At 34.8% G+C, this 24,638-nt stretch overlaps 2 protein-coding genes across 4 annotated transcripts in view; one reads left to right on the top strand and one right to left on the bottom strand.

The window, feature by feature from the left end:
* The window catches only part of LOC124641568 (microtubule-actin cross-linking factor 1), a 319,179-nt gene that overhangs the window by 92,431 nt on the left and 202,110 nt on the right, over nucleotides 1-24,638 (top strand). The gene's annotated exons all lie outside the window — the stretch shown is intronic.
* Nucleotides 1,211-4,135, bottom strand: LOC124641578. Its single transcript, XM_047179716.1, has 4 exons — nucleotides 3,267-4,135; nucleotides 2,736-3,152; nucleotides 2,433-2,561; nucleotides 1,211-2,173 (listed from the first exon to the last, which is right to left on the bottom strand). The coding sequence occupies exons 1-4, from the start codon at nucleotides 3,553-3,555 to the stop codon at nucleotides 1,524-1,526; spliced, it is 1,485 nt and encodes a 494-aa protein (XP_047035672.1). The 5' UTR covers nucleotides 3,556-4,135; the 3' UTR covers nucleotides 1,211-1,523.

The following is a 24,638-nucleotide window of genomic DNA, read 5'->3' as shown; positions in this document are numbered from 1 at the left end:
AGAATTACTTCATCAATCTTTTGTTCCAAACTACCTACCTTCATTTTCATTCATGTTAGACGTTTTCTATCAGACTTCGTAACTCAAGACAAATGATTCCGAAAAAAATATGTTTCTTTGTCTGTCGGAAGTTTTTGCTTCAACTATTATTTTCGGCTAAGATGAATCATATTTTTACTAGCTAGCTGACGATGAAAAAACATTTGATATGGCATTTAAAATTTTAACTGTCGATTCTAAAAGTAAACATGATATTTAACAATAATTTAAAGACGCAAAAGACGATTGTTTACCTCCTTTTTTTTAATTAAAAAAAAAACAAAAGACGACTACGCATTTAGAACTGGCCCTCAGAAGTCCTTGCAAAGGTGAACTTCGTGTTAAGTGATGTCATAGTTCCAAAAATCTTAAGCCACATTCTTTACTTCTTTTTAGATACATATGAGGATCCTTATATCTTTTTTATACACCTGACTCAATGATAACGTCATAAGCATGTCATAAAGACGACAAAACTCTTACGTTGTTCAACGTACAAAGGATTTTGAACCTTATGTCTGAAACTGTAAGAATAAATACAGAAAATGAGAGTAAATAAGGTTTTATTCATGTTAAAATTGTAAGTCAATACTATTGTAATGTAATACAAAGTTTTGATACGGTTATAGATCACTTAGCGTGTGAATACGAAGATGAGATAAGTTTTGTGCAGACTCGAACTATTGTAAACATAGATAAGGTTAAGCCTGATTTCCTGGAAGGGATAGGAAAGGCTGTGATACTCCTTACATGTATATATTTCCATCTAGATCATATAACTGTAGATACACCAACAATAATAGCAAGTGCATTTGCAATGGCTCATGTTTACAGCAACAACCAAAATAAAATAAAGGAAAATATAACGAAAACAATGTCAAGGAAAACTCGTTAAAATAGGCAAATAAACTTGGCTACTTGTAATATATCAGTATTAAACCTTTATTATAATGCAATCACTTATAGTCCATTTATTATAACATTAGAAAAAAGAGGCTCGCAGAAGCAGGAGTACGAAACCTTTTATTTTGAAGTCAATTTCGAACAATTTTAACAGATAATGTGTGTGATTTTAGTGCCAGTGTATGACTTCTATGTACGGCAAAGTGCATTCTATCTATCTATCTACTCGTTACGATGCTTGGATAGACACATGAAATAAAAAAAAAAAATTGTTGCAATCAGTTTATTAAAAACAACTTCATCATAATCCATACCTATTATGATTAAAACAAACCAAGAAAATAAGACACAAAACATACTTAACAATTTAGTCACTGCTACCATCAGTTAATTTATGTATGCTGACATAGGCGGTAACAAAAGTAATAATTTTATCTATAATCGTTTAGCAAGTTAAATACCAACTATTATAACATTTTCCAAAGACAAAAGTGTGAGATTTATTGCAAGGTATTAAATAAGAGAAAAGGTTTTGCCACCCTAATGATATAATCGATGTGATAGATATAAATATGAACTCTTTATTCATCATCCTCCGATGATGATGAAGATTCACCAACGTTAATAATAAACCTTTCTACAACTTCATCCATTATACCATCAAGTTGGCAAAATCTTTCCTCTTCCTTAATTGTATGGGCAATGCAAGATTGCCATTTTTCTGCAGTTATATTTGCGAGTGCTTGAGGGAGCAACTGCTGCACTTCCTTTAATTTAAAACTTTTATTGTTTTGTGCTACATATCCCTTCATTTGAGCCCATATTAGTTCGATTGGGTTGAGCTCGCAGTGGTAAGGTGGAAGGCGCAACACTAATACGTTCTTTTCTTTAGCCATGTCATCTACAACAAACTTTTGGTACATATGTTTTACATGTTTCACTTTCTCTAATAAAGTGGCCCTAAGGTCTTTTTCCTCAAAAGGAATATTTTTGTTTTTCAGCCATTCCTGAATATCTGCCTTTCGTGTGGCTGTAGTTGGCAGCTTCTCCACTTTTCTTGAATGATAAGGCGCATTATCCATAACAATAACTGAACCACTCTCGATTTTGGATAATATTAAACTGAACCACTTTTCAAAATTGTGTGCATCCATTTCAGAATGGTAGTCTCCATCTCCCTTTTTGGCTTCAAATATTAATTCACCATTCATTAAAAACCCATCTGTTGATCCTGTGAAATAAAATAAAAACAAATCAATAATTAAGTACTGGTGGCATAGAATACTTGATCGCTGGAAATAGATTTTAACCTTTAAATAACCACCGAAATTAATTGCAGCATTAATGTACTTGAACAGATGATTCTAAAAGCATAAAGATCTTACTCCTAGGGAAAGTATTAAGACTTAACCAGTTTTTAGTGACCGAAAATGGAGTGCTCATTTTATTAAAATGCTTTGTTAATAAATTAATAATAAAAAAAGTTTTACCAATATGGCCAATGATAAGCCGTTTTCCTTTTCCAGTTGGGTTCTTTAAACCAGTTGATAAGCCTGCTCGGTGTGCTTCCTTTGAAGACTTAACAGTACTGTCTTGCCATACTTTCCTTGTTGTGTGTCCTGGAGGTTTAAAATTGTAGATGTAAACATAATATTAATTCAACGTATGTTGAACTAATAATATTTCACTATATTGTTTAGCATAAAGGAGGTTTTATATAACTTGGTTAGCTATTTACCGAGTTATGTAAAACCCCCTTCTTCCAGACTTCACAAATATTAGCAGCACTATACCTTCATTTAGCCAAGTCTCATCTAAATAATATATTTTTTTTCCTTCATTCCTTAGTCTCTTAATTTCATGGAGATATTTCACCCTCCATAATACAATCTCCTGTCTGTCAATTAGGGCACTTCTTCTACTTCTTTTAATATATGTAAATTTTAATTTGTTTTTAATTAAATTATATAAAGTGCTTCTTTTAAAATCGGGTAGAGACTCATCACTATTCACGGCTTCCAGAATCTTATCCAATGTTGGTAATTCATTATCAAAGAAAAAAGAATGAATTTTCCTTCGTATTCCACTTAATATTATATCATCATATTCATCCGATTTTGAATATTTCCGTTGGCGAGGAGGAGGTGATTGCAGGCGACCTTCTGTATTGTACTCTTTGAGGATATTATACACTGTTGCACGAGATATGCCTGTAAAACGATTAATAGTGTATGTTATTCATCCTCACAAAGCATGCTATTTTCAAATACATTTATTTATTATAATAAAATCCCTGCAATTTCTGCATTGGGTATGATCTTTACCTGCAATTTCTGCAGTTTTATTAACTAACTGCGTCATATAAGCAGGAGTACTTTCTGACTGGGACCCCTTGATGTCTTTATAAATATTTAAAACTGTTGTTTTTTCTGCAGAATGAAGAGGTGTTTGCTTTGATCGCTTTTTCTTGGGAGACAATATTTTAACGTCGTGTTCAATTTTGGGGCCACGTCGTTTTGGCTGTTGACGTTGCTCAGCGTCACTAGCAGTTTCAGTACGTACATGTTGCGCTTGCAAGCCACTCGGGCCTGCACCGAGATCGTCCGTGTTCATAGTTCAACAAAATGTACTGCTTTGTATGAACAACACAAAATTACGTAACACTAATATAGTAACAATAACAAACAGAAAAACAGTAACAAATAACAACTAAACCACGAAAACTCAACAATAACAACGAAACAAGGCGTAGCATTCACAAGTATCCACAAGTGAATAACAATATGTCAAATTGACAGTCGCAGATAGATGACATTATAAACCAACAAAATTAAAAAACACGTGCTGCCGCAATTTAGGAAGGGACAAGGTAACATTTTAGATTTGGTTGAGTTATAGTTACATGAAAAAACGTTCCGAGCACTATCTGCCCCTGCTTCTTTTAGATTTTAAACATAGACACGACATTATTTTATTTAAAAAATAAATAATATTAAATGAAGGACTTGTAATTTAAGAACGTAAATGGCTTAAATAAGTACAATTAAGTGTGACAGCTGTTATTTAAAATGGTTTTATTTAACTCCTCATCAATCTTGACTGTAATAGTGTTTATTGCATTTTTATTGCAAACTGTACTCCTAAAAGAGCCTTTTTTTACTTCTGTCTAATGCTATAGTAAATGGAGTATAGGTAGTTAAAACATACAATTTAAATAACAGATAATTTAAACACTGAATCCCTCTTGATCAAAAAATGTTTATTAAGATGAAGTTACATACTTGAATAATCTCTCGTTGTTGCCATAAAAGAAGAAGAAAGAACGACGAGGTTACTCCTAGGAACATTTCACTAAAGTGTTCTATTTACTGCCATTAAACTTATAAGTGGTCCAATCTAAGCGTTCCCTTAGATCGTTACAGAGATAATTTCCGATTGGCTAATCCAGTTCAATTTGGCGAGACCTGTTTCGCCAGTTTGAAATAACGTTTATTTATGTCTACCACTCACTTCATTCGCCTTTCGTAGTGATAAAATAGAATTATCTGGTTTTCGACCCACGGTCTGGCGAGACAGGTAAAACAGATTAAACGGACAAGATTTTTGTAAATATAGCTCGTAATAAAGATGAAAAAGCTAATCGTCTTCTGAAATATGAAATACACGATGAAAATTCAATCAAGTGCATTCTTAAATCACTTGACAAACAAATAAATAAAGCCATCAGTGTATTCACGAAACATGCACAACACGAAAAGCTATCATTAGATAAGATACAACTCAGATATATCGAGGCGGAACTGATTTGACGTAATACAGACGATACCAACGACTTTATTTATAATTTCAAAACATGACCACTAAGTTTATTTAATGATGTCAAGTTTGTGGACGTCCAAGGACGGTGGCGTTATATTTGATGTTTTCATAAGTATTTGTAATCAATGCATATTATTAAGCGAGTTCTAGATCTCTTCCGTCTGAACAAATATTACGACTGATTCTCGACAACCGACTGGCTGAATTTTATTGCAAGTGATAAGATTCAGATTCTGTATCATACTTTATTTTTAGGTCACACAGATAAGTATTAATACCTATTACAAAGAAAAGAAGAAGCGAATAAGAAAGTTGAGACCATGAAAAAATGTGTACCGGTTGAAATATTGAAATACAATTAGCCACAGGTATAATAATTTCAAACGTGACAACCGTAGAGGTGTCACAATGGAATATGTTGGCGCTTGTCATTTAGTAGGGCTGGTAGTCACTAAATGTAAGGATATATAGTTTAATACAAATGTTCCTAGAACAACTGATGATGATGGTAAATGTGAAAAAATTTAGGATGTCATGCAAAAGATTATACCCCTAGAGAATATTAAATCGGGAGTACTTTTGGTACAAAAAGATAAGATTAATCGCAAAGACAAGTCAAGACTTGCAATTTTAATATAATTGGTCTACTAATTATGCTCTATGCATTTCACAATGTGATGTAATGTAAACGACATTCACAAATGACCGTCTTAATTTAAAATGCATTAGTATGAAGCTTCAATCTAACTCAATTAAATGTAACATTGAGCATTATTTGAATTAAGACGTCACCAACGCCTACTTATATTGGTTCATCTTTTATTTCTATATTTATTTAATTAATTTGCTAGTTAGCTTCAGTGACAACCATATTTGCTACATCCTCTCACTCTGAATATATTACCTGAGGGCTTTGACCAACAGTTTGAATGTCGGATCTAAAATCAGTTTTAGATTTCACCAACAATGCTTGCTGAAGTTTTAGTTTTATAGATATGAATAACGCAGATGAATAAAGAGTCCAAATATTAAAACTTGTTCATCATTTGTAATTAATATAACATCGTCTTATTCATTGATAGTATCCCAAGCGTTCCATAACGTTTCATATAAATTGGCTTTAAAATGCCTTACTAACACACGTGAATCTCCAATAGAAGCTTTAAAAGACGCAACGAAATAGATAAGCAATAAAGATACAGCATAACCAACGTAGTGTGACCCTTTTGAACACCATAATGATACGTTAATCAGTTTTCGCATGTCAGTCTCCCATCTCGACGTAGGAAAGTATGGCAGAACTATGGAAAACTTCCCACGTGCGATACTCGAGTTATAAAAAAGAAAGTTAGGTAATAAAGAGAACAGTATACTAGCTTAGACTTGGAAGGCTTCTTGATACTCAAACACGTGATAGATTAGTGATATAGTGTTTTATTTAGCTGAAGCTAAGCTAGAATTAGAGGATTTGGTTAGGGAAATACCGATGTTTGCATTAAAAGAAACCTAAACTATACCATTGTTACTATGGACTGCTTTTTGCACTCATGAATTGCCTCGTTGATGATAATGATGATAAAAATATGTACTGCAACTGTTTTTGTGTTAAGCCTCTTATCATTCATAGGATTAATGTTGCCAATTATAGTATCTATCTCGACAATCTGTCTTTGACGTGTGCTTGCAAGTCGGTGCATTGATTATAACGTTGCTATTATTGATTGAAGTACGTCATTGATTATTAAAATCGATGTGTTAATTAAAACCAACATGGTTATCGTTGCAGGATCAGACTTAAGATTCAATCAATGTATTCAGAAATGGTACGTGGACTTTTAAATCGTTTTCTCTCGTTGGAGAAATAGAGCTTGAAATTGTACCAATTTGAGGTTTGTTTATGTTGCAGAATGCAGTTATGCATAAATTGTTACACTAGGTTCACAAAACGTTGTTTAAGTTTCAAAGAATAATGAAGAAGATTATTTATTAACTATCGCATTGCGTTGAAAATAAGCTTTTATGTAATGTACTTGGAAATGGTGTTCATATAGATATTCATCCTGCGCTTGTAAGTGCATCCGAACGACCGCCAACTTGGCACGGCCCAAGACCGGCTTCCCTCGAGATGTCATCGACAATGTCAAGTGAATACTACATCACGTAATAATTTACTTTTATTATCAGGTCATGTTATAATTATGCTAATTTTGCAAATGGATTCGATTTCCCTTGCCTTTTTAGGATAAAGTTATCAAGGTGCCTCTTTGTTTGGCTATATTTGAGTGCCGATTTTCCTGTTACTATTATTAGCTGAAAGCTTTTTGATCTAGGTGGACTAGTTATAGCTTTAGCTTCAAATCTCTTTGATACAATTTAATATAATAATATATTCCAAAACTGAGTCCATTAAAGTAATCATCGGTACAATATTTGCTTTAAACCACTTCTAACAATTCAATCCATTTAAAGAAACCACTTCCAGATAACGAAGCGTTGTTAAAGTATCCAGAATCGAGGTCGGCATACGATTATATCGACATGTAAGGCGTCCAAGTCGCATTTTGTTTTGATACTTTCATGCCCCGAAGCCATATGCTCCGCATTGGTGATCGTAATGAGAGATACTTACAGAAAGGTGAAAGGTGCATGTAAAAGTCTCTAATTGCATTGCACTAAGAATTATGAAGTAAGAAATGCTTGGCTTAATGATGGATGACTGAACCAATTTGGTGCGTCGATTGATTTTAATGGTCGTAATAAAGGTAATGATAGTCTTTATCATGCTCTGGTTAATAACGGTGATGAATCGCATTTTTGTTTCAATTTTGGGAAGGTTAGAATTAGTGAAGATAACAAAACAATAAGTCTTAATTTCCCACTAGCAATTCACAGTTTTCTTGGTGAGGATTTAGTTGAGAAGCTTTGTAAAGGCCTAGACCTTAACGATTCTAAAACCTACACCACAGCCTACAGCAATACGTGATCGCAACATCTACAACTACCGTATCAAACGCTCGTTTCGTGCATCCCGGCTCTCTGCAATCCCGTTAGCGAACCGGTCTCGGAATGCCGTGCGTTCCCCACATTGTTTTGACGAATACGAGACTGATTTTAGTTCTCCAATACGTCTTTGTTCTCCTGGTACCTTCATATGTAATTTTCGCTTTGAACGCGATTGTAGGAGAGTTAATGATAAGCGAGCTCAAAACCAATCCAAATTGAGAAGTACTAATCAGAGCTACTGTTGTTGCAGAACTTCACATATTATTAGTTCCATTTTTTCTTTAAGCTTCTTCTTTGTTTTGCTTTCTAAGGTTGCTGATGCTCATAGTAAGGCATTGTAAGTCATTACCTCCAATGTGGTACATGCGGTTTTCTGTTTGCCGTCGTGACAGGTTCGAATAGAGCAAGTCATTACTACTCGTTAGCTCTAAATATGGGCAAAACCCCTACGCAAAGTGAAGCTCAGATTTGATGTATTTTTTCGTTATTTATAATATTGCGTTATGCTTGAAGGACCGGTCCTTATGCCTCAGCTTCAGTCCTTTCTTTGTACATTTCGAAACGACTGACCTCTGACGCATCCTGCAACTGAAAAACTTTTACCCCCATCTAAAGCATGATTCACAGCAACAATGACGATTGTATTACTCATATCTTATGCAATTTCGCTTAAGAAAAAGCCAGTCTTAAACCGGTATTCGAAGTTCTCAGACTATGTGTTTAGAATCACGATAATCTGAAGATGTAATCCCAGTTGCATGCCTAAGTAGTTTTAGAAACTGCATTTGCAAAGATAAAGACGCTGTTTCGCGCTTTGAAATATAATGGGGTCTCATTAGTCTTGCGGTTAGGTTGTTGACACAATGAGAGGGTCCGAATTTGAATGCAGCAGACAATTGATTTGAACTGAGAGCAGTTAATTTTAATACGGTGATTCTGACTCCTTGTAAGGGGACTATGTCTTTGTTTAGGCTTCAAGTTTATTGAGTCCACACAGCTCAAGATGGCCAACGACCTTATGATTACTATAATGATGAATTGTAGGTCGTTGCAATCTCAGAAGAATCTTCTAATTAAGATATTATGCGATGCATCTAGCACATATCGGTATTTGCATTAATTCTACAAGATGAAGATATCTACGGTAAACCGCTATTCCTACAAGATGTCCAATTAAGAAGCTACAGCTGATATAAACAAAATACATTTGGACGAGATGTTTTTAAATTGGTCGTTTTTGCAGCTCTCAATATTCAAAAATGTTAGTTGTACTGTTCTGCATATAAGTGATTTCACGGCTATGTCATGTAACGGTGTGGTGCGGTCAATGGTCACGGAATACATCTCGTTGGAACAAACGCTCCTCTAACACGCACAATAGGTGATTCGTCTTGAGAAATTTAATTAGTTCGCACGAGACTCCACAAGTTTTTGTTACCGTTTTCCTATGATTTGGGGGATTTGGTTTTGCATTTTGTGTCTGATTGTCTTGGTTTTAGAGTATTTAGCATTCACTGTAGACTAAAGTCTCTTTCGGCGGACCATTCTCTTTGACGGCAAAAAATTTAGAAACATCAAAATTAGTATATCACACAAGTTTTCTTTGTGCTTGTTTTATCCGATTTTGTTTATACCATTGCGGTCAATAACATTTTTAACGCCAGCAAAGGCCTTTTAAGGCCTAAAGGCCTTAGGGGGAATTTTAATACCTCTATTGCGATCACCAACATCTTAATGTTACTCATTACTAAAGGATCCCGCATATACTCTTACACATCGACAATCGCTCACGTCAATTTTAAACCTTATTCCCTACCAAGTAAGGTCGTTGGTAGCTTAATTTTAACCACGTAATCCGATACATTTGACGGTGCCTTTGGCATCATGATCCTCAGGAAACTGGTTTTATTATTAAGAGGACATTGGTCTTGATGTCATGTATTAGGTACAAGTATCGATCACTGTCTGACCCTTTCTTTTTGAGAAAACTCATTGTATTCATCCTCTAAGAAATCAGCCTAAATATTGAGTCAGTTATTTCATATCATATTTTCTGTTCTTGAAAATTCGTCTGTCTGGTATTTTGAGGAAATATGACATAAGTAGCAGTATTTAATAGTTGGCATCGCGATTAGAGTGAATTATCGACGTGTTAACAAATAAACATGTGGTTTATTATGATGCTACCGCTAAAAGTCAGTCAGACGTTACACCGAGGACAGCATTAGGGTTAAAACGAATACTATCAGCAGACTCAACTTTATTTTCAAGACTTGCATTAATACGAGGTAATTCATCTTTGTCTTTTTCAACTAGTTTATGACTTACTTAGACAAGATCTACTTTGATATTCTTAAAATCATTAAATACTATAACAACTGTGTTAGTAAGCCAAGGAAAACATCTTACAAGTTGTAGGCGCTACGTAATTTGTCATTCATAAGTTATGGCATTGTAATGTACACAAGTACGTCTAATTGTTAAAGATATGCACCATTGTCACTGAATATGTGGATGATTTAATAAGGTGGCTTTGCCAAGTTTATTTGTCACAGTATTTTCTTCTTTGTCATTATGTTCAGTGATCCTTTCAAAATCTTTGAAGACAAATATTGGTTACTGTATTGCTTGCCATTAGATTCTCATCAAATTCATTATTTTGTCATTCTATTTTACTAAACTATGGTTTACCATCATAATCTTTCCAAAAATTGTTTGATTATTGCATTATCTTCCTTGAAATAGCTATAATTTATGTATCGTCACGCATTCTTGATATGACCTACCTCAAATTTGACTTCTATGTTTGCAGTAGCATCTATGTTGTCAAATATTGAGTTAATATGTTGGTCAAATACATTTACATCAAATCTTGTACTTACATCAACATGCATGATATTTGAATGCACGGTAGATGATTTTCGTTAGTTTACGGATTTATCAACCTGTGTTTGATGATCATGTAGAAATGGTTTATGCAGAATTAGCTCAAAAATGTGTGCAATTTCATTGCATCTTACATACCAATTGATTGAGTAATCAAGAGGATTTTCTAGATTTGCCTACTGCATTGGGAATATAAAGACTTCCTTAAAACAGAGTTTTATAATTATCTTCGTTACCCAATTCGCTTTGTAATTCGCCGTCTCACTTTCAAGTGTCGCCTTTTAATGATATTCCCTATAAGTAACATTCTTCGTTATTAATACCAATGAGCCAAATCGGAATTCCATTGTGTCAAGTACATTTTGGAAACAGGTCTTACTATTTTCGGCTTAATATAATTACTCGGACAATTATCGAAACGACACCGCAAGTTATCAATGAAATAAAGAAACGTGATGTAATAGTATAAATGTAGAATTTTATTTATTTATCGAGGATATCAAGATTATGTTGGCCTTCTTCGTAAACAATTATGCCATTTGTGTTATCTAAATATGGTAATATCCTGTCGGTTGTTAAAAGTACGTATGTCATAATATTTTGTTTGTACATATTTTTAAGTGCCTTGGATACTATAAATATCCTTTACGAGTCTCCTCTGAGTACTTCATGCGAAGTTAAGTATGGATCTGGGAAAGGCTCTAAGGCAGACATTGACGCAGCAAAATAGTATATTTGAAGGCCTATTTCCAAAAAAATATTTACCCCGAAGTAGAAGATCCATAACTTACCTTCCAAAATAATTCTTACATCACAAAAGATTTTCTCAATAACAGTGAACCCTGCTGAAGTTAAGCAGCGCATAAAGATAGCTAGTTTCTAACTTAATGATACTCAAGTGGTGACAGGAGCTGTCATTACAACAACGTTTAAAACTTTAATTGTTGTAATTGCAGCTGTAACTGCACTGAGTCTATACTCTGTAATTCTTGGAAATACTAGACTTAGATGTGGCTTTATTGAAACACTGGTATGTAACCCTATGTTGGAAGAAGGCTTGATAAAAATAGAATTCAAAAATAAAACCAAATTAAAGAATCTCCCTTCTTTAATTTGGTTTTCTCTGGTGAACTCAGATAATAAGCCGAAAGGCAGACTTTAAGTTTTGGCAATGAGAGGTCAACTGTGCCCAGATAACTTTATTTACATACAACTCAGTAAAAAAATCGTTGTTTATAAGTCTCAAAATCCCTAAATCTTCAGCGATAAACACCATTTATCTCCGAGCAATCGTTTAACAAAACGGATAGCTCCGAGGTTAGTGAATGTAAGACCACGGAAAGGCGCTAGACTGCCAATGTAAAATGTAACGCTCTTTAGCCGAAGGTTATATCTGTTTCCGTTAGTCTGCGAGCTGGTATCACATCCTCGATGTGTTTAGGATAAACATCTGTGGGAGGATGTAATGGATAAAGTTAAATTTGCGATTAATGAACTCTCACTTCGAGCTGTCGTCATGGATTGAATTGCTAAGTACTTAAATGACGAATTCCTTCATTCTTTTCGTTGTTATCATCAGCATTTTTATCGTCCCACTGCTGGGCACAGGCATCCTCTCATGCAGCCTGTAGGTGGGTGCTTTATCTAGCAGGAGTTACACAAGGTGTACTCTAACCGTCAAATGGTAAACTGTGTGCAGTTTTTCAATGTAACAGTCCACTCTATTCTCTTGAATCTACCAGGACGACAGTGGGCGGTAGAATGTCGGCGACTAATTTCGCCGACCAGTTTACTGAATCGAACACAATTTTTCAATTAGCACCGACTTTGGCCGACAACATTGGCCGACAATTGTCGGTGTAACCCAATTAATTGACCACTGGGTATTGCGGCAATGATTTTTAAATGTTTCTGTGCTTTTAATTGATACGCGCGTGTAGTTTCTTTTTAGGAATTGTCTTCAATAGGTTGAGTGGGATGAGTTATTTCTTTGAAAGTAATTTTGGAGCTATTTAGATTATTAGATGGGTTGGGTCACCAATCTAAATTCCTGTGTGAACATTACAGTGAAACAAATTTTGCAATTTTTTTTCATTGAAGGCATTGAATGTTATGGTACGAAGATTTAATTACAGTGTTCAGTACCTATGCATATAACATGATGATAACCCATCAAAAGCCTCATAAATAAAAATTCAATTACGAACAGTCACGTCCAAAAGTCGCCGACTTTACGACTTTAGCCCAGAAGTCGTAAACTTGACTATTTGTCTTTAGACTCTTTAAATTATTAGATACATACCCGTATGCGCCATCTTTGTTTGATTTGGCGATATTTTTGTATGTATGTGTACTATCAAAACTGCTGTGTTGCGGTATAGTGCTACTTTCTTAAACAAACTGTAGTGTATAAATGGCGTGGGTAGTGAGATTTACGTGGACGCTAACTTGACATTATTCGAGTGCAAAAATCCGCGTTTCGTAAAACAGTCATAATTTTATAAGATAATTGTGGATGATCTATAGTCGTAAAGGCTACTTTTTGAGTAAAATTTCAAAGTTGGTAAATGTAGAAACATATTTTAGACATATGTGGTCCTTCGAGAAAGACACAACATAATAAATATATGTATTATGTAAATAAAGCTATAAATAAAATTATATCATAAGAATAAGGTCCAATAACCAAATTATCGATCTCATAAAACTCTTTAATGTCTTCATACAACTGTTCAATATCTTACGTTTAAAAAAATAAAAGAGTCATAAATTCTGAAGGTTTTACCAATAACGTCTGTGAGACAATAAGAAAATAATATTTACATAAAATGTAAACGAATAAATTAGGTAACCATTGCTGAATTTAAATTGAATATTTTCTCTTCGACAATTTTCCAGTTCACTATGTAGAGAGGGTGTTTTGTGTTTTATTCAAATAGTATTTACGTTCTATAATTTATACAGTTTCAGTTTATTTTTCATACTGTACATGTTATTGAAAATTGCATTTATTTGGCGCTACAAAAGCTACGTTTTTGTCAATTTTATTTATTCCCACTCGGCAAACGTAGTGTAGGACGTCCTCAGGCACGGTGGAGTGATGACTTGCGCAAGACGGCTGGCAGGAGCTGGATGCGAGCAGCCGAAAATCGATGTCAGTGGCGTGCACTTGGAGAGGCCTATGTCCAGCAGTGGACTGCTATAGGCTGATGATGATGATGATGATGATTTATTCCCACATTTTATGAAACAAAAAACTGCCGACTAAAAGTTAGCAAATTGCAATAAAAATGTTTTCTTTCCGATATTCCTCGTAAGGGTGATGCCTTCATTTCAGCATGTCTAGCTTAAAATAGGTTAAGAACGAACACATGCTTTTTAAATGTAGTTTTGATTTATATCCCTTCTTTTAATTAGCCATATTCAATCCATTTGAGCCATATTCTCTTGTTGATTCAAATGGTAATTAAATATCAGAAGCTGAATGATAATATAATCTATGTAATGACGCATTTCGGAGAGAATTGTATTGTTTGGGATAATTCGGTACGGTAAAGCCTTGCTTTGTTCAAAAACATGTGTTGGTCAACTTTTGTGGAGGTCGGTACAGACTGCGCAGTTTTCTTGTGTTCAGAAGTATTAATAAGCTTCATCATCATCCTCCTGCCCTTATCCCAATTTTATTTGGGGTCGGCGCAGCATGTTTTCTTCTTCCATACTCTTCTATCTGCCGTCATCTCACAAGTAACATTCTTTCTTACCATATCTACTTTCACACAATCCATCCATCGTTTCTTTGGTCTTCCTCTTCCACTATATCCGTCCACGTTCATACTCATCACCTTCCTCACAACATGACTCTCATTCCTCCGCATCACATGCCCATACCACGACAGCCGGTTTCCACGCAGTTTTTCTGATACCGGCGCTACTTTCAAACTTCCTCTTATATACTCATTCCTCACTCTATCCATTCGCGTAACTCCACACATACCTCTTAACATTCTCATCTCTGCCGCATGCAATTGTCTTTCATTCGTCGCTTTTGTGGGCCAGCACTCTGATCCATACAAGACAGCAGGCCTGACCATGCTCTTGTAAATTTTCCCCTTAAGTTTAAGGGGAATACGAGGGTCACAAGTTGTTCCCGTTACCTGCCGCCATTTCATCCATCCTGCGTTAATTCTGTGCGTAACTGTCCGATCTATTTCGCCATCGCCCTGAATAAGCGAACCGAGATACCGGAAATCGGAGCAGACTGGAAGAAGTGCGTTATCCAGCGCTATGGCTTCAGGACTGGAGAGACCGCCGAAATCGCAGAACATGTATTCGGTCTTGGTTCTGCTGATTTTTAAGCCAACATTCTCCAGTCTCTGTTGCCAACTCCCCAATCTGCTCTGGATCTCAGGTCCGTCTTCACTAACCAGGACGATGTCGTCGGCAAACAGCATGCACCAGGGTGCCTCCTCCTGTATGTCCGCCGTCAAGGCGTCCATAATAAGCAGGAAGAGGTAAGGACTTAAAGCCGACCCTTGGTGCAGGCCCACAGCCACACTGAACTGGTCAGTATTGCCGGCCGACGATTAATAAGCTTGTATTGCAATTATTGGGATCTTTGTTATATGGTGTATCTTGTAATAATCAACCTCTGTATGTTGCTAATTATAAAACAATAGAAAATCAATTATGTCTCGCGTATGTCTGCGCTCCGACATACAACAGGTTAATCAACCGAACAAAAAAGAGAAGATTCTCAATTCGTAATTTATTTTTAAATTAATTATTAACGAAAAACATTAATGTTAGTTAATTACTTCGGCGTCATTAGAAAAAAATGATGACATGACATAAATTACTTCACCATTTTCCATATTATCTAACATTCCTATAATAATCTATTTTTTTCTATTATCAACAACATATGACATGATCTATGTAAGTTTTTGAAATACATGTCGAAAGGCCGTGTTATAATTGTTAGTATATTTTCTCTTACATAATAACGTGACAATAATTATGTTCATACATACAATATTACGCAATGGTCAATCTTTTACAAATTACATTCAGTTTTACGTTTACGCAATACTGCAAAGGAGGCTGGTTACTGGGAATTTGAAGAACAATAAGACTGTCTAGTTGGTAATCGTTTTGTAGTTTGTTGGTGAGATTAGGTTAACTGGGTTGAGGAGGTCAGATGGGCAGTCACTTCGTTTTAAACTGGAAGTGAAAAACAGGTAGACTGGAAGCCGACCCTTACATAGGGTAAAGGCTGAGATGACTTTATTTAATACAGTAATAAATACAAAGCCGAATTATAAAACGGATTCATTAATTTAGATACAGAATAATTGTTATAAATAATTCGTTAAATACACAATAGGTGTTGTTGATTAGTAGACATGCGATCCTATTACAGGAGGATTTTTTTCGAAACCAAAAAATTGATTTCCTATTCTAAAAAACACGATTTTATCAATCTTAAGATTTCAATCAGAACCTTACTCTTACTTCTTAATAATAAGTACCTCTATTTCGCGTATTTCCAAACCAGCTTCACTTTAAGTTGGAATTTGAAAAACGAACAATGTATCAGAACGGACCCTATCATGTCATTGTCTGCGACCTTACATAGGGACGGGGTCTCACTGACAGCGACGAATGTGTATAAATATTTATTTTGTTATTTTTTTGTCGAATTATGATTTCGTTCGGGTTTTTTAAGCTGATAAAATTGTTTTTTTTGCTCTAATAAATATAGAATAGCTAAAGATGGGGATTATTTTCCTTGTCCATTCGATACCTAATGAATTCCGTTTTTTTTATTTAAAAAAGACAGGTATATTCTCTATCGATATTTACGTTAAAAATAGTCATATTTATGATCATTGTTTTGTGTATCTGTCAGATAATATTACTTGATAACACGCTGATATTATATTACCTGTAGATTTATTAGATACCGAACAAAATATTCCATTCATTAATAATTTACCATTCTGAATAATTTTAATAGTAACAGCTGTATTGGCAATTAGCCAGGAACAGACGACTTTGTGATTGCGAATTACGTAGTTTGTAAAGTTATGGACCAATTATTTCTGGTTACTACTGGATTTTACCGCATTCTAGATGAATGAATCGGATTTACTATTACTGATGATTCGGCTTTACGCGCTGTAAATTCTTGAAATTACTCGCGTTTTGCGTGAGTGTCATTTTGCCAATGGCTAGCAAATAAGATAGTTTTCTGACTCATCATTTAACTATTTCGTATTAGTCTACTGTTTTCATATAAATAAATAAAATGAATCAACATAATATCTGACCCATTTAAAAAATACCATCCAGGTTGCGAATTCCCCGCTGCAATAGGCACCCCAACTTTACGATTGTTCACCGGTTTCCCACGACTGAATTGGTCAGCACGGACGAAGGTCGACTGACCTTGGATTTTTGTCTGCACTCGGGATGTAGCCCACTGTGCGATTTGGGGTACTTACTTGTATTGTTGAAAAACCTGTTTGTCGTCTAGCTAGCGTGTGAAACTTGATTGCAAGGAAATTCGTTTTGTACTATTATGTTTTATTTACATATGTAACTTAATGCTTGTCCTTGAGTTTTAGAACATTAAGTGCAAAATAATTTGACTTATTTTGTTCGTTTTTGTTCGCTGTCTTGAAAGACACTGAAATTAATGTTAGATTTAAACAAAGTTACTTAGACTGGCGTCTAGCTTCTTAGAAATACGAGCTGTGTAGGTATGTAGGTCTTAAGCAATGCTCCTCTTTAAAATTTATTCTTGGCACGTGGTGTTATAGCCATAGTTGCGAACAAACTTAGAACGAAATATTTCACTATAATCAGCCATTTTTATTCCGCACAACTAGTTCTACCGTCTAATGGAGCGAGGTTTGCAAAAAATCTAGATTAGAATAGCTATTGTTACGCTAGAGATTGCGCGCGAGTCTGTCCGTGAAATTGTTGTTACGTCCCAGATTTTATTGTGAATTGCGAAATATTATGATTACTGTCTAGCCAAATAAATTATGTAATTTAATAAGCTTTTCCTTCATTCTTTTAATGTAAGATTGTTACGATTACAGTGGATTTAAAATTCAGTCAGTCAATTCTTCTCAGTGTTAGGCAATGCAATTATAAAAATTAACAAAATAAAGGCTACATAATATTATTTTCGTAAATGATAAGTCTTCATAGAGCTGTGCACGTGCCGATATTAATCGTACTATTTATAGAGATGTAGACTGTGAAATTGTACGAGATTAAATAGCATTTCTAGGTATCGAGTTATATTACAAGGTCGGCTTGCCAGGTCGATAACCTAACGATTGTAGTCGCGATTCGAAAAAGAAAATGTCGTCTTCCAATAAGTGCAAAAGTTAAACAATCGATTCGATTTGACTGCTTTAAATCGATAAAAAATCGAAACTACATAAAATACGACTCGAAATTGCAGTGAACGTTTAACACATGATAATAAACATATCGGTTACCTTATTTATAACAACTTTTCGATTATTCGAGTCAGTTTCATCAATAAAAGTAGTATACGATGACAATAACGATGTATCGATGTAATTTTCGTACAATTTAACCAGGCGTCAATTTGTTGATAGGTCATCGTTAAATATTGCGTATTTTTTACCAGTACCAAAACAAGTTTTCCCTTGATATCGTAAATATTTGTATTGAGTTGAGTTTTTCTGCGCAGTGCTATGTGTAAATGATTTACGGTGGGGAGATGACAAATTCACGAGTTCTAAAGGTCGTTTGAGAATCGATAATAATTCGATAGAGGCTACGATCTTCATTTTATTAAATTAATTAATCATTGCAATGAGGAAGCTATTGCTTAAGCGCAAGCGCCTTCGTTCAGTATCGAGTCTTAGGTTCGATTCTCGGTTTAGTCGAGTTAAATGAGTGTTTAATATTTTATTATTTACGACAATGACCCTGATCGATTCAAGTGAAATAATAAATCTTAACTAATTAACAAATTATGCTCAATTTTATTACTCAACATTTTCGCATAATCCTTGCTAGATGGATGTCAGTGAACCTGGCAGATCATTGTCTAGCAGATCAACTTTTTTTTTGAGTTCTTATCGCATGCAGATGAGTTCTATAGTTCCTGATAGTTTTCAGGATAGTTCTACCATTTTCAGCTGAAAAACGATAGTTCACAAAATGATCTGCTAACTTCCGGTAGCAGAGCATTTCTCAGAAAATAAAAAAAAAACTGAGATATTGTCACATAAAGATGAGTTCCATAGTTCCTCATACTTTTCAGGAATAGTTCTGGCGTATTTCAGCTGAAAAATATTTTTTTTCCCAATTCACGTTTGAGTGTTAAAAGAGCATGAATAAAGATTAAAGTGTTATTTTCAAAGTTCAATCCAGATAAAAGGGCGAAAACTCATTTGTTTTCGATAGATGCTTCATGAAACTGTAATCTAGACTTCAATTCAAATCTAGAACTATCATTAAAGTATCAGCAGAGTATGGCTGAAAGTAAGAAACTGTGAAATTTCACATTTTAATATGAAAAAATATACAAAAAAATATTTTCGCGGTTCCAATTACTCTAGGAGGCGGGAACTATCGCGTTTCTGATAGAAGAATACCAGCACCATTATATAGAAGCAGATTCAAACCCAGAACTCTCACTAAAGTATCAGCAGAGCATGGTTGAAAGTAAGAAACTGTGAAATTTTACATTTTAATATGAAAAAAATTTTTTCGCGATTCCAATTACTCAAGGAGGCGGGAACTATCGCGTTTCTGATAGAAGAATACCAGCACCATTATATAACAGTAGATTCAAACCCAGAACTCTCACTAAAGTATCAGCAGAGCATGGTTGAAAGTAAGAAACTGTGAAATAACACATTTTAATATGAAAAAATATTCAAAAAAATATTTTCGCGGTTCCAATTACTCTAGGAGGCGGGAACTATCGCGTTTCTGATAGAAGAATACCAGCACCATAATATAACAGCAGATTCAAACCCAGAACTCTCACTAAAGTATCAGCAGAGCATGGTTGAAAGTAAGAAACTGTGAAATAACACATTTTAATATGAAAAAATATTCAAAAAAATATTTTCGCGGTTCTAATTACCAAAGGAGGCGGGAACTATCGCGTTTCTGATAGAAGAATACCAGCACCATAATATAACAGCAGATTCAAATCCAGAACTCTCACTAAAGTATCAGCAGAGCATGGTTGAAAGTAAGAAACTGTGAAATTTCACGTCTTAATGTGAAAAAATATTCAGAAAAATATTTTCGCGGTTCCAATTACCAAAGGAGGCGGGAACTATCGCGTTTCTGACAGAAGAATACCAGCACCATAATAAAACAGCAGATTCAAACCCAGAACTCTCACAAAAGTATCAGCAGAGCATGGTTGAAAGTAAGAAACTGTGAAATTTCACATTTTAATATGAAAAAAATTTTTTCGCGGTTCCAATTACTCAAGGAGGCGGGAACTATCACGTTTCTAATAGAAGAATACCAGCACCATAATATAACAGCAGATTCAAACCCAGAACTCTCACTAAAGTATCAGCAGAGCATGGTTGAAAGTAAGACACTGTGAAATTTCACGTCTTAATGTGAAAAAATATTCAGAAAAATATTTTCGCGGTTCTAATTACCAAAGGAGGCGGGAACTATCGCGTTTCTGATAGAAGAATACCAGCACCATAATATAACAGCAGACTCAAACCCAGAACTCTCACTAAAGTATTAGCAGAGCATGCTTGAATGTAAGAATCTATGAAATTTTACACTTTAATATAAAAAAAAATATTTTCGCGATTCCAATTACTCTAGGAGGCGGGAACTATCGCGTTTCTGATAGAAGAATACCAGCACCATAATATAACAGCAGATTCAAACCCAGAACTCTCACTAAAGTATCAGCAGAGCATGGTTGAAAGTAAGAAACTGTGAAATAACACATTTTAATATGAAAAAATATTCAAAAAAATATTTTCGCGGTTCCAATTACTCTAGGAGGCGGGAACTATCGCGTTTCTGATAGAAGAATACCAGCACCATAATATAACAGCAGATTCAAACCCAGAACTCTCACTAAAGTATCAGCAGAGCATGGTTGAAAGTAAGAAACTGTGAAATAACACATTTTAATATGAAAAAATATTCAAAAAAATATTTTCGCGTTTCCAATTACCAAAGGAGGCGGGAACTATCGCGTTTCTGATAGAAGAATACCAGCACCATAATATAACAGCAGATTCAAATCCAGAACTCTCACTAAAGTATCAGCAGAGCATGGTTGAAAGTAAGAAACTGTGAAATTTCACGTCTTAATGTGAAAAAATATTCAGAAAAATATTTTCGCGGTTCCAATTACCAAAGGAGGCGGGAACTATCGCGTTTCTGACAGAAGAATACCAGCACCATAATAAAACAGCAGATTCAAACCCAGAACTCTCACAAAAGTATCAGCAGAGCATGGTTGAAAGTAAGAAACTGTGAAATTTCACATTTTAATATGAAAAAAATTTTTTCGCGGTTCCAATTACTCAAGGAGGCGGGAACTATCACGTTTCTAATAGAAGAATACCAGCACCATAATATAACAGCAGATTCAAACCCAGAACTCTCACTAAAGTATCAGCAGAGCATGGTTGAAAGTAAGACACTGTGAAATTTCACGTCTTAATGTGAAAAAATATTCAGAAAAATATTTTCGCGGTTCCAATTACCAAAGGAGGCGGGAACTATCGCGTTTCTGATAGAAGAATACCAGCACCATAATATAACAGCAGACTCAAACCCAGAACTCTCACTAAAGTATTAGCAGAGCATGCTTGAATGTAAGAATCTATGAAATTTTACACTTTAATATAAAAAAAAATATTTTCGCGATTCCAATTACTCTAGGAGGCGGGAACTATCGCGTTTCTGATAGAAGAATACCAGCACCATAATTTAACAGCAGATTCAAACCCAGAACTCTCACTAAAATATCAGCAGAGCATGGTTGAAAGTAAGAAACTGTGAAATAACACATTTTAATATGAAAAAATATTCAAAATAAACCGGCCAAGTGCGAGTCGGACTCGCGCACCGAGGGTTCCGTACAAATCCTGTATAGATAAAAAGTGAGTCTCGCGCCAACCGTTCAGTTTAGAACAATCATAGTTATGGTAATTTCGTGAGAGTCAAAATAGCTAATATTTTTTATTTTATAATATAACTAAAATAGTAGGCCAGTACTTTGTAAAAGTTATTTTATTAAAGTTATTTATATACAACATTTTATAGTCATCATTCAGAAATCTGATTGAAAATAACTAATTATGTCTTAAAGGTCATTGGGCATATCTGACCCGCTTTGTAAAAAGTGGCGGACATGAATCAAAGTAGTTTTAAATCGTGGAGAATGGTATGACGTTTCTTTGAATATAAATATTTTATTAAAATTCCATGGAGACGAATGTCCAGGATCGTTTGAAAAATATAAAAGACAAGCAGTTTCAGAGGATTGTACAGGTTGCAATGCTAGTTTTTATTGTTAAAGACTTTTCATAAAGGAAGAACATGCCAATTCGGATGACCAGGTTCTGATGAGGATCTGGAAACCCTGAGAAATCGATGGCAACTCTTGAATATTGTAGTCACGCATCGAGTCAAAACCAGACATGTGAGTGTATTTTTGAGGGTACTTGTAAACAGTGAAGGTTTGGAGCTGATTTGATTATGGAGACTACAGAGAGTCGAGGGAACTTCTGAACGGTATGTTGCACTACCACGTGTTTGGGCTTATTTTATTCGTATTGGCGAAGACTTTCCACATAGATAGGTTTAACTGCCATTGTGGCATCGATAGCAAAGATCAGATATAGTTATGGGAACTCCTTTACAATTTATAACGTAACCTTGTGTTGGAGCTTATTTTATTTTAGGTGATGAGAATTCACTACTAATGGGATCTTTTATTTTTTTAAACATACATAGAGTTCTCTCGACTTTCTCACGTCTCCATCATCAGGTAAGCTCTAAACTTTCACTGTTTGATAGTATCACCAGACATACATCTGAGAATCAAGTTTTAATCCTATGCATGCCTACAATTTCTGATAGTTGCCCTCGATTTCTCAGGATTTCCATCATCAGATCCTGACCTGATGACAATGGAAATAAACGGCGAGTATACTCTTTCACTACAAAGAAATGATTTCTCAAATCCGTCAAACTTGGTCGTTTAAATTCCCCATTGAAATGAGGAAAATATTTGATGTTTACACCTGATTTTCTCTAGAATCCCATGGTTCACATAGATGCGACTAATGCCATAGTAAATCAGAGCCTTTATCATTATACTGTGCTATATTTCGTTCGTATCCGCCGTGGGTATGGTTTCCATACTAAGGTGCCCAATGACCTTTGAATGATTTAAAATTTTTCACAGTTTAGAGGCAATTATTTAAGAAGTGTTTGATATGAATTTCAACTTTATAATTATTAAAAAAAATATATTTTATGTCATGTAAGCAAAAATAATATTTTTATATTTTATGTAACTTCAAATTTATCATATTCGCAATTTTTCCTTTATCTGTACTACATAACGTTGCTTCGTGCCGAATTTCAAGATTCTGAGTTCACGGGAAGTACCTTGTAGGTTTTGATTCCCTAGCGTGTGACGGAAATTCGTCCAAGGTTTCGGTAAAACTGCTGTATCTTTTGATCGCTTTAACTTAGAAGTTTGATTTTTTCATTGCTTAAAGGGACAATAGACCTAGGTATTTGGTATAAATTTCAATTTGGTACCTTTATTCGTTCGTGAGAAATAAGGTAGTAAGTTTCATTTTATTAAAATATTTTTATTATATTATATAACTAAAAAAATTTGATTTTCGCAATTTTTCCTATATTTGCATGATATGACAATGCTTCATGCCAAATTTCAAGATTCTGAGTTTACGGGAAGTACCCTGTAGGTTTTGATTCCTTTGCGAGTGTCGAGAATTTGTTGAAAATATCGACATAATCGGTTGTATCTTTTGATTGGCTTGGCTTAGAAGTTTGATATTTTCACAGCTTAAAGGGGCAATAGACTCGAGTATTTCATGTGAATTTCAGCTTGATACGTCCACGCGTTCTTAAGATAAAGGGTCTTGACAGACAGACAGACAGACAGACAGACAGACAGACAGACGGACAACAAAGTGATCCTATAAGGGTTCCGTTTTTTCGTTTCGAGGTACGGAACCCTAAAAATATTTTCGCGGTTCCAATTACTCTAGGAGGCGGGAACTATCGCGTTTCTGATAGAAGAATACCAGCACCATAACATAACAGCAGATTCAAACCCAGAACTCTCACTAAAGTATCAGCAGAGCATGCTTGAATGTAAGAATCTATGAAATTTTACACTTTAATATAAAAAAAAAATATTTTCGCGATTTCAATTACTCTAGGAGGCGGGAACTATAGCGTTTCTGATAGAAGAATACCACCACCATAATATAACAGCAGATTCAAACCCAGAACTCTCACTAAAGTATCAGCAGAGCATGGTTGAAAGTAAGAAACTGTAAAATTTCACATTTTAATATGAAAAAAATTTTTTCGCGGTTCCAATTACTCTAGGAGGCGGGATCTATCGCGTTTCTGATAGAAGAATACCAGCACCATAATATAACAGCAGATTCAAACCCAGAACTCTCACTAAAGTATCAGCAGAGCATGGTTGAAAGTAAGAAACTGTAAAATTTCACGTCTTAATGTGAAAAAATATTCAGAAAAATATTTTCGCGGTTCCAATTACCAAAGGAGGCGGGAACTATCGCGTTTCTGATAGAAGAATACCAGCACCATAATATAACAGCAGATTCAAACCCAGAACTCTCACTAAAGTATCAGCAGAGCATGGTTGAAAGTAAGAAACTGTGAAATTTCACATTTTAATATGAAAAAAATTTTTTCGC

This window comes from Helicoverpa zea, chromosome 22, assembly GCF_022581195.2.
Source record: "Helicoverpa zea isolate HzStark_Cry1AcR chromosome 22, ilHelZeax1.1, whole genome shotgun sequence".
NCBI classification, from domain to species: Eukaryota; Metazoa; Arthropoda; class Insecta; order Lepidoptera; family Noctuidae; genus Helicoverpa; species Helicoverpa zea.
The sequence above is the reverse complement of the archived record's forward strand: the minus strand, read 5'-3'. Positions and strand labels throughout refer to the sequence as shown.

Coding starts and splice junctions, on each gene's coding strand:
- LOC124641578 (XM_047179716.1), bottom strand. CDS start 3,555: ATGAACACGGACGATCTCGGTGCAGGCCCGAGTGGCTTGCAAGCGCAA. Junction 3,153..3,266: donor TAAAACTGCAGAAATTGCAG/GTAAAGATCATA, acceptor ATCGTTTTACAG/GCATATCTCGTGCAACAGTG. Junction 2,562..2,735: donor TGAGACTTGGCTAAATGAAG/GTATAGTGCTGC, acceptor TTAAACCTCCAG/GACACACAACAAGGAAAGTA.